This window comes from Trichoderma citrinoviride (assembly GCF_003025115.1).
Source record: "Trichoderma citrinoviride strain TUCIM 6016 unplaced genomic scaffold BBK36scaffold_15, whole genome shotgun sequence".
NCBI classification, from domain to species: Eukaryota; Fungi; Ascomycota; class Sordariomycetes; order Hypocreales; family Hypocreaceae; genus Trichoderma; species Trichoderma citrinoviride.
Window position 1 is genome coordinate 274,463 of NW_020194723.1, and position 13,001 is coordinate 287,463.

The 13,001-nt window shown below is 56.4% G+C and overlaps 4 protein-coding genes across 4 annotated transcripts; 1 reads left to right on the forward strand and 3 right to left on the reverse strand.

Annotated features, from left to right (window-relative positions):
- Positions 1–13: 13 nt before the first annotated feature.
- Positions 14–2,737, reverse strand: BBK36DRAFT_1136432 (hypothetical protein; the record flags this gene model as incomplete). Its single annotated transcript, XM_024892974.1, has 2 exons — positions 2,658–2,737; positions 14–2,578 (listed from the first exon to the last, which is right to left on the reverse strand). The coding sequence occupies exons 1-2, from the start codon at positions 2,727–2,729 to the stop codon at positions 14–16; spliced, it is 2,637 nt and encodes an 878-aa protein (XP_024746160.1). The 5' UTR covers positions 2,730–2,737.
- Positions 2,738–3,285: 548 nt separating this feature from the next.
- BBK36DRAFT_1127985 (glycosyltransferase family 15 protein) lies at positions 3,286–4,691 on the forward strand (the record flags this gene model as incomplete). The annotated part of the gene is made up of 4 exons (XM_024891570.1): positions 3,286–3,433; positions 3,514–3,774; positions 3,850–4,468; positions 4,535–4,691. The coding sequence occupies 4 exons, from the start codon at positions 3,286–3,288 to the stop codon at positions 4,689–4,691; spliced, it is 1,185 nt and encodes a 394-aa protein (XP_024746161.1).
- A 384-nt stretch (positions 4,692–5,075) lies between these two features.
- Positions 5,076–6,256, reverse strand: BBK36DRAFT_1183648 (WD domain-containing protein; the record flags this gene model as incomplete). The annotated part of the gene is made up of 2 exons (XM_024896363.1): positions 6,201–6,256; positions 5,076–6,121 (listed from the first exon to the last, which is right to left on the reverse strand). The coding sequence occupies exons 1-2, from the start codon at positions 6,244–6,246 to the stop codon at positions 5,076–5,078; spliced, it is 1,092 nt and encodes a 363-aa protein (XP_024746162.1). The 5' UTR covers positions 6,247–6,256.
- Positions 6,257–7,140: 884 nt separating this feature from the next.
- Positions 7,141–9,903, reverse strand: BBK36DRAFT_1128223 (N-terminal binuclear Zn cluster-containing/DNA binding domain-containing protein; the record flags this gene model as incomplete). The annotated part of the gene is made up of 2 exons (XM_024891589.1): positions 7,141–8,797; positions 8,978–9,903. 2 exons carry the CDS (start codon positions 9,901–9,903, stop codon positions 7,141–7,143), a joined length of 2,583 nt encoding a protein of 860 aa, XP_024746163.1.
- Between the last annotated feature and the right edge of the window lie 3,098 nt (positions 9,904–13,001).

Consider the following 13,001-nt stretch of genomic DNA (forward strand, 5'->3'; position numbering starts at 1 on the left):
CCAAATAATCTCGTCATCCCCTGTTTCTGAAATCGCCTGCTTGCAACATATCCGCCAAGATATCCCACTTGGCAGACTGCGCATCACTCGACGCCCTCGCAGCACTCTTCAGCTCCAGACATATAAAGCCCAGATGCTCCTCGAAATCGGCGTTGATCTCCTCCAGCCATTCAATGTAATCCTCGCTCGTCAGCCCCTCCTCCCTCACCTCCTCTCCCTCACCGCTCTCATCCTCTTTCCTGAAGAGGTGAGAAGGCGCGCTTCCGTCATACGCGGCTTTCCCCTCGCGCGCCAGCTCCAGGCTGATGGCCAGGTCCAAGACGTCGAGCACGCGCTCGCGAACGGGCGCCAGCTTGCTCCCCAGACAGGCCTGCTCAATCATCTGCTCCAGATAGGCGGCGTGCACCGAGATCATGGAGTCGACGTCTTCGGCCATCATCAGCTCGCGGCGCATTGCCCGCTCGTTGGGTTCCAGGACGAGCGTTGCCAGGTATGACTGGACCGTGGTGCAAAACCAAAGTAGCTTCCCGCGCGCGGTGTAGAAGAGGGCGCGCTCGTCCCAGACTTCCATGTCGGTCATGTAGTTGTCGAGTATCTTGGGCTTGTGGAGGATGTGAATCGATCGTCGGAGCTGCAGGAGCAAGGTGAAGATGGCTCGATACTTTTCCATGCTCCCTTCCGAGACCACAATCTGAACCGGCCATGAAAGTCGATAGTCGACCTTAAGATGCGGTAGAGCAGCCCGTATCGAGCCTCGAGCATCCGTCACCGTCATGCGCGTGCCCTGGACGTGAACGCTCACAGATAGGCGGCTGACGTCCACCAGCGGCATAAAGGCGTCCTGAGCAGTCCCGACGAGGGCAAACCGATCATACCACACCGGGTTCAAGTTTTCCAGCTTATCGAACAACTGATCCGTGAAAGAGGCAGCGGCATGTCCGTCCGACATGAGGTAGAGCGCCTGCAGCGCATCCAATGACGAGGAGAGCTCGCACTGTTCAAATAGAGCGTCCTTCAGCGTAGTTGATGTTTTGCGATACTTGCTTTGGATCCATCGATTAAAGGCCGCACCAAAGAGGTCTGGAAACGTGGCGAGGGCGAGTCCTTCCGGGCAGACGTGCTCAAAAGCGAGAGACGGCTCCTCGACAAGAGACGAGCTGCCCAGCTCATACTTGCCCAGCAGTCGCAGCACAACAATGTTCTTTCCGGCATTGTATATCCGGTGTGCAGAGGGCTTGAGGAACTTTGGAGCATGCAATGTGCCATCTGCGGTTTGGCGGAGCTTGAATCGATCTTGCCATATATTGCTCATGGGCACTTTGTTGGGACTCTCGAGTATGAAAAAGATTTCGTTTTCCGACGAGATGCGCCCTTCGTCCATCCAGTGGCGGATCGGACGAATGTAGACCTGGAAGCAGTCGAGGAAGATGCGGGCAAGAAACTCGTACGTGGACGTGTCGCCCCTGAGCTGTGCCAGCGTCGTCTCGTCGTACAGGAGCTCGAGATACCGGAACGTATCCGAACTGGCCGTCTCCTGAATCTGCGCTATGATGTTGGACAAGACAAGCAGGGGCTGCAACCAAGGCGCAATTTCTCCGTGGACAGACAACAGCGTGAACATGACCTCGTCCGAAGGGGCAGCTAGGCGAGCTTCGATTTCCGACAGCTTGATGTCAAACTCCCGCAGTCGTTTTGCGATGCAGTCTTGGAACGCCTGGAGATGCGGGATGGCCTGCGGGTGGCTCACAAACCGCCGAAGCAGCAGGATGCGCCAGCCAGACTCTGCAATGCCGTGGATCACAGCCTTGTACGTTTCCCAACTGACGTGCTGCATATAGTAATTTGGGTCCGGCAAGCCAGTGGTGTCGTTGAAAAGGGACGTTTTCAATCCCTGCAGCATGAAGAGGATTTCCCTCACGATATGCGTCTCCGAAATGGCAATCTTCTGGACGGCCCCTATGTCGTCTTTTTGGGGTACCTCGGTCCGCCATTGCTGCGTCGACTGAAGCGCCTTGAGCAGCTCCGTATCCTCGGGCTGGATGATGCAGTCGGTGGCAGTTCTGCCCTCTTTGTGCAGACTATGATCGATATCGTAGGCGTAAATGAGCGGCACGTCAAGGAGTGTTTCGTCGTCGAGCTCATCTTGGGCAGGTTCGTCGTCATCGTCGTCGTCATCGTCGTCGGAATTACGGCTGTAATCGATCGTCTGCCAGAGAAGGTCGTCCTCATCCCAGCCATCTTCACGCGCGACGTCTTCCCAGCTAAAGACCTGTGCTTGCCGTTCCTCACGCTGTCGCACAGCATCCAGGTCGCTGAGTTTCGTCTTGAATGTCGGCTGGTCGGACAAGCCTAAGAGCAAAGCCAGTATCTCTGGGTGCCACTTTGTCTCGTGTTCTTCCAGCCGATCCAGGCTGTCGCGGAATGCGTCGGCGAGGTCATCGCGGTTGTTGACGCGGAAGCGCTCCTCAAGCCCGTCAAGGGTGTGCTGGACTTCAAACTGGTTGATGCGGAGATATGCCTGCGACTTGATCTTCTGCAGCGTGGCGTCGTAGATGGCTTTGTAGCGCCTCGATCTTGTCTGAGTCTGAAAGGATGCATTTCAATCGGTCAGCCCTGAACATCATCGCATGGCTTCTTCTTCTGCTTCCCTCCCCCACCTTGCGAGAAAGCCCCGTGACGGCTTCGATGAGCTCCTCAGTGAGGGCTCCAAGTTGTGCGGCGTAGGCCATGGCCCGCGGTGGGCATCTTTAGCAGCAGTGGCAGCCAACCGAAGCCGATCGAGGTGCGGAGCCGAGAGCCATGAAGCAATGGGAGATGTGTGAGGTTGACGATCCAATGTTGATCTGTCGAAGCTTGGTGTATGTACTGCTGCATGTGCTGGAGCAAGACGCTGGCGGCACTTAAACAACCCCCCCTGTAGCGCGTCTGTAGCGCGTCTGTGGGGGAAGCCAGCGTCTGAACCTCTTATCGGCGGGCGATTTTTCTGTTAGCGCCTGGCGGCATAAAGCGACGCAACCTCCCACGTCTTGTTAGTTCTAGTGCCCCTTTCGCAACTCTAGAGATCCAATGCACGAATAGCGACGTCCAGCAGAGACGGTTTTGGATGCCTCGCCGAACCGGATAGCCGTTGTTGTCAAGACTCGATCTGCGGTACTCGTCTGTCTCTCCTCGCTCCGACGCAGCCGACCAACGAGATCTGCCCATGGACAGTTGAGCCAGCAGCCTCGCTATTGGCCTTCCGCGACTCCTACGCCTTCATCCCGCTCACGTCCTCGGCCCGGCATCATGGCCATTGCCCGGCCTGTTCGAGCCCTGGGCGGCCTGGCCGCCGTCCTGTGGTGCTTCTTCCTCTACCAGCTTCTCAGGCCTTCGTCTTCATACAACAGCCCGGGCGATCGGTACATTAACTTTGAGCGCGATCCCCTCCTCGACCGTAAGTATTGGTACATGCATGACGAAGCATTGCAGCTGCACCTACATCCTCACATGCTAACTGACCTGTCATCTGTATAGCCACCGGCGAGCCCGAGGGAGTCCTTGTACGAACCTCTGATCGGTATGCGCCCGACGCCAAAGACACCGATCGAGCCAGCGCCACCCTGCTGGCCCTCGTCCGCAATGAAGAGGTGGACGACATGGTGGCATCCATGGTGGATCTTGAGCGGACGTGGAACAGCAAGTTCAACTACCCGTGGACCTTTTTCAACGACGTGCCCTTCTCGGAAGAGTTCAAGAAAAAGACAAGCGCCGTGACCAACGCAACCTGCAACTACGGTAGGTGGCCTGTTCCTCCAGCAGGACGTACATATTGCCAAGCAACCCCGGGGCTAACGAGCAGCAATCTTGCAGAACTCATCCCCAAGGAACACTGGGATGCGCCATCGTGGATCGACCCGGCCATCTTTGAAGAGTCGGCCGCCGTGCTGAAGAAGAACGGGGTCCAGTATGCCAACATGATGTCGTACCACCAGATGTGCCGCTGGAACAGCGGCATGTTCTACAAGCATCCCGCCCTCAAGGACGTCCGCTACTACTGGCGCGTCGAGCCCAAGGTCCATTTCTTCTGCGACGTCGACTACGACGTCTTCCGCTACATGCAGGACAACAACAAGACGTACGGCTTCACCATCAACCTCTACGACGACCCGCATACCCTGCCCACGCTGTGGCCCCAGACGGCCAAGTTCCTCGCCGACCACCCCAACTACCTGCACGAGCACAGCGCCATCAAGTGGGTTATCGACGACACTCGGCGGCCGCAGCACAACAGGGAGGCCCAGGGCTTCTCCACGTGCCACTTCTGGAGCAACTTTGAGGTTGCGGACATGGAGTTTTGGAGGAGCAAGGTGTATGAGGACTATTTCGAGCATCTCGACCGTGCGGGAGGCTTCTTCTACGAGCGATGGGGCGACGCGCCCGTTCACAGCATTGCCCTGGGTCTGTTTGAGGACAAGAGCAAAATCCACTGGTGCGTTTCCGTTTGCCCCTCTGTCACCTTCTCCAGTTGGCCTGGCTTACTGATTCTTGCTTGCAGGTTCCGTGACATCGGCTACCAGCACATTCCCTTCTTCAACTGTCCTAACTCGCCCAAGTGCAAGGGCTGCGTTACTGGTCGGCTAACAGACGGCGAGCCGTTCCTCCACCGGGAAGACTGCCGGCCCAACTGGTTCAAGTATGCCGGCATGGGCTGAGCAACCGCCAGGCTTCAGCACTTCATTTTATACACCCATCATCGACCCCCACGCGCTCTCGACACACGCAGTTTGCACCACTCTGTGTCAGGAAGTACCTGCACGACAATATAAGATTTCTAGAACTGCTCTCACCACCTTGCGAGACGCTATGGCGCAAGACAAAAACTTGTTCCATCGACCATCTAATCCCCGTTGTTAATTAGGGCGGCGTGGCTATTCTTACATGGTCATATACCATCTTGTACGATATCGAGTCCATCATGATACACAGCATAGCAGACTGATTAAAAGGCAAATGAAGACAAGAAATCAATCCCAATTATAAGCAAAGAACAAATAGCAAATAGCTCGCCGTAGCCTCTCATTCCATGGCTCATGCTCTCATAATGCCCCAAACACCGTGACCACGCCAGACGTCCCCCCGACGCAGAACTGGTCTCCCCAGCCTCCCTCCCGCCACGCCATGCAGCTGATGACATTGTTCCGCACCTTGGGCTTCCCGTCCTTGCCCACCGTCTTCTTCCTCGCCTCGTAGCCCGGCGGGCCCCACGGCACCGTCACCTTGGCGACCACCTTGCCCGAGAGCAGATCCCACGCCCAGATCCTCCCCGCGCCATCGCTGCCGCCATCGTCCGCCGCCGCCGCCGCCGCCGTCATCTCGTCGCCCGCAACGACGTACTTCTCCCTGCCGCCCAGCAGCGACTGCACGCGCAGCTCCTCGCTCCTCCACAGCGGATCCGAGTACGCCCGCAGGCACGTCCCGCTGTCGCGGTCCATCAGCCGCAGCTTGCTGTCCAGCGAGCCCACGAGCATGGCCTTCCCGTCCCGCGTCACGTCCAGGCTGACGACGCTCGCGCCCACCACGTCCGTCGTGCACTTGCCCATCCGCACGTCGTAGCTGCGCACCCGCCCGTCCACGCTGCCGGCGATGATCTCGGCGCCCCTGACCGCGAGGCTCGTCACCGAGTCCTTGGCCTCGCCGAGCACCTGCACCGGCTTGAAGCCGCTCGCGTTGCGCACGTCCCACAGCCGCACCGTCGTGTCGAACCCGCCGCTCGCCACCAGCGAGTCCCCGTCGCCCGCGAAGCTCACGCAGTTGATGCGCGCCGAGTGGCCCCCCGCGCCGCTGCCCCCGAAGCGCCGCGTCGTCACCGCCCGGCTGACGTCCCACAGGAACACGGCCCGGTCGCCGCCCCCGGACACGAAGCTCTCGTTGTCGGACGCGACGGCCAGGCTCGTCACCTCGTAGCCGTGCGCTGCGTACGTCTGGATGAGGCGGCCTTGCGGGATGGCGGGCTTTGCGCTGGGCCGGATCTCGGGCACGGCCGTGCTGGGGAAGGGGTTGTACAGGCGGATGGAGCGGTCTGCGGACCCGGTGAGGATGTAGGTTCCGGGAGAGGCTGAATAGGTTACAGCATGGACGGGGCCTGGAGAGTTGTTGTTCGTCAGCTTGGATGTTTCGTGGATGGGCGCGCAAAGAATGAGACTTGATTTGAAAAAACGAACCATTTGAGCCGAGAAGATGCGCCACAGGCTTATCTGGGAAAACCATTGTGTAAAGCAACACAGCTCATCGCATCATATCTTCTTCTTTGGTTCCTTCACGGCGAATGCTCGAGAAAAAAAATCAGTGCCGCAATGTGAAAGTGTCTTGAATGAGAGTGAGATGTGAAAAGACGGCGTTGTCCTAGAACGACATTGTGATGGCTCCTTGGGTCCCTCTTCGCCGTTTCTCTCTCACAATCGGGATGCGTCGATATGCCGTTTATGCTGCGGCTGTACGCCCAAGGAGCTTTCAGTAAAGATTTTGAGAGTTATCCGTAGTCCTATCCTGCGATTCTCAATTCCGGGCTCTTATACAGGTGGTTCACAAGCTCCAAGGCCTTTTAAGAACATGCTAAAGGCCCATGATCAATGTCACATGACTTGTCACGTGACGAGCCTCGACTCCTGCGAATAGGGGTCAAGGCGTGAACAACGAACAAATGGACCCTGAATGTAAGACAACGGTAGGTAAAATACGTGTAATGCTTTTGCATGTGATCCCAAGTGTAAGTGCTCAAAATAGAATGGGCGAATATCAAAAGTCAAAGGCATAATATAGACATACGGCATCTAACGTAAAAGGCCATTCAGATTCAGTAGCCTCCCATTCAATATACAGGTTCACAACCAAGGCTTCCTTGATGTATCGAATGCCCAAACTCCTCATCCCATGTCATCCGATTCAAGTCGCCCTGATCTCGATGCCTCCTGAAATGCGATCTAAACGCTATACCATGCATGACACGTTAATAACATTCCGAAAACCAGGCTCATTTCGAAAACCAGGAAAAGGCCAGAAGAAAAGCCAAGAAACAAGAAAACGCTAAAGGCAGAACGTAGAGGTAAATATATACAGAAAAGGGATGGAACAAGTCACTCATGAGGCCAAAGACCCGGTCCTCTAGTCGAATCCGACGTAAATCACGTCCATGTCTCTAGGAAATGTTTGCTCGAGAGGATCGAATATTTGCCAGTGGCTGAGCTCCTTCTCCTTGGTGTCATCTGACAGAGGAAGCAAGCGATAGCCCTGGATAGGGCTGGGCGGCCGCGATCCTAGCTCGCGAATGCGGTTCAGCTTTTGCAGACGCCGGTGGATGGCTAGACCGTCCTTTGAGGATGCCTCCCAGACGTCCTTCATCTTGTCAACAGCCGACTGGGCAATTCGAACTCGATCAATCACTTCGCCCAGGACAGCCATCGGACCACTAGCAGTCAAAACATCGACAGCTTCCGTGACGGCGACGGCCATGGCAGGAGGAGGAATGCTCAGCAGTGCAGACCTGACCCTCAGGATACGCTCAAGGCTGTTCAGCATCTCAAGGACCCGGCTTGCGTGTTCTCGGCATTCGGCCGAATGCCCCAACTGGACATCCTTGGGTAGCTGGCCGGCTCCGTAGCGGTGTCGGTTTAACTCGATCATAGTATGGTGGTAAAGAAAATGCATGCTGAGAAAAGAACCTGTGCTTCTCGTAAAAGCAGCCGACTCAATGTTTGCGCCGCCAAACGTCATACGAGAGGGGAGCGAGGCAGCCCAGTTCTTGGCTCTCTTGACGAGATCCTGTAGCTTGGTGTCGGCCTCGGTGGAAGTCCGTCTAGAAGCCATTCTGTAGATGGAGGCCTGGCAGTCCGACCAGATGTGCACCATTTCGAGATAGTAGCCCGTGACGGTGGTGTCTGACGATCGCTCGTCGGACACGTCACGGCCACAATACGGGTCAAAGGTTCGCGCGTGGGACTCGGCTTGCTTCTCGAAGCTATTAAGGTCGGCAGGGAGTCGAATGTAAATGTCCTCTGCATTGGTCATCGGCGGGCGCTCCGGAAATAACCCGCCAAGCCTCTCCAGCATGAACAGTGACCAAAGAGTCCTCCTGCGAGCTTCAGCATAGCCCGTCCTGTTTAGCCCCAGAGGATACACAGTCATGACCGATTCCCGGGAGTGGTCGAGTTCCAAGCTCAGCTGCAAGCACGCAGCGCCAGCCGCTGCTGAAGAAATCAGCTCATCGGCTTCTCGGGCTCGGCAGGTCGAGATATAGTACACGGCAAGGAGAATCTTGCTCTGCACTAGCTGTAGGCACTGGACCCCTGTCATCCTTTGCGCATAGTGAGCCACCTGGGCGTATTCGAAAGCAATATGCTTGGGATCGCCGCAGAGCGCAGAGCCAACAGCGAGGATGCTGTAGAGGAGCATCAAGTCTTCGGGAGACTTTTGTCCAACAGAAGTCACGACCCAGCGCTGGAAGACCTCCTCCGGAAGAAACTGGAGGATCATAGTGCTGTCCACATTGGCGAAGAACCTGCTTAGAGCACTGGTGATCAAGTCAGGGGTCGAGGCGAAAGGGTCTGTCCGCCAAGCACGGCCAAGAACATCATCGGGGATCTTGGACGGCTCGGGGAGAAGTGGTGGCGGTGCCGGCTCGGCGATTCGCGGTTTGAGGTAGTCCAATCGACGATTAAAGGACGCGGGCGGTTCACCGTTAGAAATGTACGCTTCGGGGCCCAACTTCAGCCTCTTGCTGTATCCGCGATCTGGAGAAGGAGGTTGCATTGCTCGCGGCGATCTAGGAGAGCTTACATCGCTGATCGAACGCCGTAGATCAGCTGCTTCAAGTTGTCGGCCATCGTCGAGCTCGACGGGGGACGTCGATGGCGATGTGTTATTACCCCCTCTAGGTCTAGAAGCACCGTAAGCACCATGCCGAGAACGTGTGGCCACAGGCAAGCAAATTGCATGCACTTACGCATTCTTGAATTTGCAGATACGACCAAACTTTTCGCACTGGACGCATCGTGGATAGTCCGGGTCACACTTGATCTTCTTCTCCCTGCATGTCACGCAAGCAATAGCCAGTCGCTTGCGAGGCTTGCCCGCCTTGGTCACACCCCAGTGAGCATTTACCGCCTCGCCGTCAATGACGGTCTTGCAGTGGCTTCCATCGTCGTAGAAATAGCACATGCCTTCGCCAGGTACCTCTGCTGCTCGCACAAATCGTGGGAGAAAATGTGTGCCGGTCCAGATTTTGGGACCCAGGCCATCTTTGGAAACAGCAATATCAGAGGGCATGGAGGTAGCCGAAGTCGATGGCGGGTTGCCGTCCGAACTGGGAACTTGACTGGGTCGCCGTTCGCTATAATCGTGGGCTGGATCCTTCTGTCCTGGGAGATGAAGCCTGAGTTTATCTTGACTTTGTAGGTAAGATGAGTCGCGGGATCCAGCCGCCTGATAGTCTTGCCTGCTGTCCTCGCGGTAGGCGGACCACTTGCGCGGCATTTCGGGTTCGTAACGCGCATCTGGGCCGATGTGATTGTGGGTTGAGTATTCGGGCGATTGCGGCCCAGGGAAGGAAGATGTCGGGGCGTGGGTGGACTGTCTATCGTGGTAATTGTAGGCAGTGTCATATAGATTTCTCGATTGCAGCGGAGAAGGTGAAATGGTCTGCGGGAAGTAGGAGCTGGATAGGTTTCCACTCGATGAAAGCCGTGGCCTGTCCAGGGGAGAAGGCGAAGGATATATTCCATGGCGCTCCGTGTGTGGAGAGTTGAGAGGTCGCATAGCTGAGGGCGGGCCAAAGAGGCTGCTCAGTGATGGAAGCTGTTGTCCAACGGACGAAGTGCCAACTGATTCCTGTCGACTCCGGCCATCATCTGTATTACTCTCGGCAGCCATGTCGACGGAGCCCTTGCCATAACGTGACATGGAGGAAGCAGCAGCAAAAGGAACTGAACCGCGAGGGCCCCAGGCAGCTTGCTCTTCTAGTGGCGACGACCTGGAAGAAAACGACGTTGCACTTGGGCTTACCAGTTCAGGGGGAGTATCTGGGGGGAGAACGCGATGCAAAGATTCTAGAGTTGGTAGTCCACCCATTGAGAGAAAGAATAACACTGTTCGTTTAAGCAAGGGCGGCTGTTAGAGTTGCATCTCCGAGGCAGCGAGAGAGATCCTTCAGGAAGAAGAAGCGCCCAGCACCAAAGGGAACGGCTAAGCAGGTGGTAAGGTGTTTGACGGGTTGCTCCACAGACCGGATGCGAAGAGGGAGGTTTCTCCACGCAACAACGTATGAATCGCCCAAAATAGTGTTTGCTGGTCAAGTGAGTGCAGTAGACCAGGTCTGGGAGTCGTGCGCGAGGCTTGTAAGTGATCAGGTGAGCGGCGTTCTATGACAATTCATCCAGCCAGGAAGTCGAAACCGAAATAGCCATGAAGAATTCAGGCCGAGAGCAGACAGGTTGCTATTCTTCGAAGGTTCTCAAGTCGAGTGTCCAGCGGCAAGTACCGACTTGTTGAGAATCTGGGGGAAGAGATGGGGAAGATGCGGGCGAGGAGGTTAAAAGGAGGGTATCAGTGGCTTTTGAGATTTAGGCCACCACTGTCCACAAAACGAAGAGAGTCTTGAGGAGCCGACAGGGTTGCAGAGGGGAGCTAGCAGGGTCCAGTCAAGTGAACGGTTGAAATAGAGCAGATACACCGAAGCAACCCCAAAAGGCAAACGAGACCAACAAGGGCAGTTCCCAATGAGCCGGACACGGCTGAGGCCTGTAACGGACGGAATTCGTGCTTGTACAGAAAGCCTGGGCAAGCGCACGCCTATGGGCGCTGCTGTGTGGATACAAGGCAAATAACTACTATCTGGCTAGGCCGTTGGTCGGTATCAGTCTCGAGTCAAAAGTGGCCGGAGGGGGGGTGGTTCATGATCCAGGAAGTCCCCAAAAGGACCATTCGATAGTGTCGCTCCGGACCTGAACTTGTGGATATGGAGCGTCCCAGCCCACCTTGCCACACGTGCGTGGTGGTCCACTTTGGTGTTGTTGCCGCGGCCCTACAGACTGGGACCGTGGATGCAGACTTGTCCAAGAGACTGGAGTGCTGCTGGTACTTGGTGCATACGAGAGCATAATCTGATATGGCGTATCGTTGGCTTTGCTAGCAGTGAACGGACCCGTCGTCGTCATGCCATCATGGGGGTCCTGCTGGGGGTCATAGCCCATGGTGATATGCTCAGGTGCTGGTGGCCCATGACGGGAACATGGAATGCCGATGGTCCTGGCTGCCTGGCATCCCCAGAGCGGGCCATAAGCCTTGCGCAGCTGCCAAACGCCTGGCTGGCCTGACTGATGGGCATATGCCAGCAGAAACGTCTCACGACATAAGCTGCTTGCTCGCCGACGCTGTCCAACAGCTGCCACAGCTGGGCTGCACTGCCGGAAGAAGGGTCCCGCGGCTGTATGCGGCGTAGCCAAGGCGACAACAACTGGGCGGGACTGGTCGGCCTGGCATCGGTACTCCCCCAAAACGCCTCTGCGCATCCAGGAGATTTGGCGACTGTGGCTGGCGTTCCGTACGAGGGCCAAGACCAGCTCGGGCCAGGGAAGATGCGGTCTTGATACTCAATGGGGTATCCTGGTCGCGCGCTAGATGGATTGATGGCTGACCGGGGCCATGACGACGCGGCGTGGTTTGCGCACAAGAGAAGCAGCAGAACACACGCGCGCGCACGGAAACAGATTGCAGCCACACCACATTTTGCCCTGGTTGGGAGGGCGTGCGCACAGCAAAGCTGGATGAAGCGACGCAAGTCAGCCGCACCGCCCACACCCTCTCACTGACCGTCTATCTGTCTGTCACTCCCGCAGAAGGACGGAATTCCAGGGAGGCAGCGAAGCGACGGGAGATGGACGGAGGATCGCGGAGATGGACGTCGTTTGGGGATGTAAAGGGGCGTCTGGTATAAGTCACAGCATATTGCCAGAGTTGAGGATTTGGAGTTTGGATAAATATCCGCTGGAATATCTCCGTCTCGTGCGTGTCTTTTTTAGCCGAAGTCAAGAGAGTGGCAGGAGATGATCAGCTCGCGAGGCACGCCGTCCAAGTGGAAGGAGCGCAGCCTTAACCCATGCGGAGTACCGACAGCACTGGTCTGCAATACTAAAGGCACTTGCAGGTTGCAGGTTACAAGAGCATTGGAAGCAACTGCAGCCGGAGACTTTCTAGACGCTGGAAACGGAATACCGTGCATTGCACCTGCCTGCATTTCATACAAGTGCGTCGTATCTATAGTAGGTAGGTACTGCCTCTCACTTTAGCAGGTACAGGGAAGGAACCTGGAAAGCTATCGAGATTTCTACAGAAAGCACCGACTGGCAAGTGCCGAGAGCGACAGTTGGGAAGGAGGCCTGAACCGGGTATAGGAAGCTACTACCTAAAAGAGAGAGAAGGAAAGAAAACAATGGATAAAATACAGAAAAAGAAATTGTTGACGACAGCCGATCTTACCGTACTTTGAATTCTCTGCATGTTACAACTACAGCTCCGGTACGCGTAATTTTATCCCTCGTCCATCCCGTACTTGTTGAACCACTCAGTATCGCACAGCCTGTTCGGCCCATCACCTCGAATCGTCACAGACTCTCTTCTCGATATCCACCGCATTACAAATCGCTAGCCCTTGAGACGCTTTGCCGGTCTGTGCGGCAGCTACGTCCACACCCACGCCCCTCTACGACCGGCTTTCGCTGCCAATGCCTCCCTACGAGTCCAGCCCGGCAGATCGAAGCATTCGATGAGCCAAGAGCCTCAAATCCGCACAATGGGCAGGGCTGCGGCATGGGGTGCCGCCGGCATGTGCAGCGGCATCCAGAGGGTCATGCTGCCCGAGCCACGGCACGCAGTAATTCCGCACATGCCACGGAAGCAGGGAGTACAGACACCAAGGCCGCACAGAGCACCCAGGAGGAGCCAATCTCACATTTCACAAGCCGGCCGGTGCC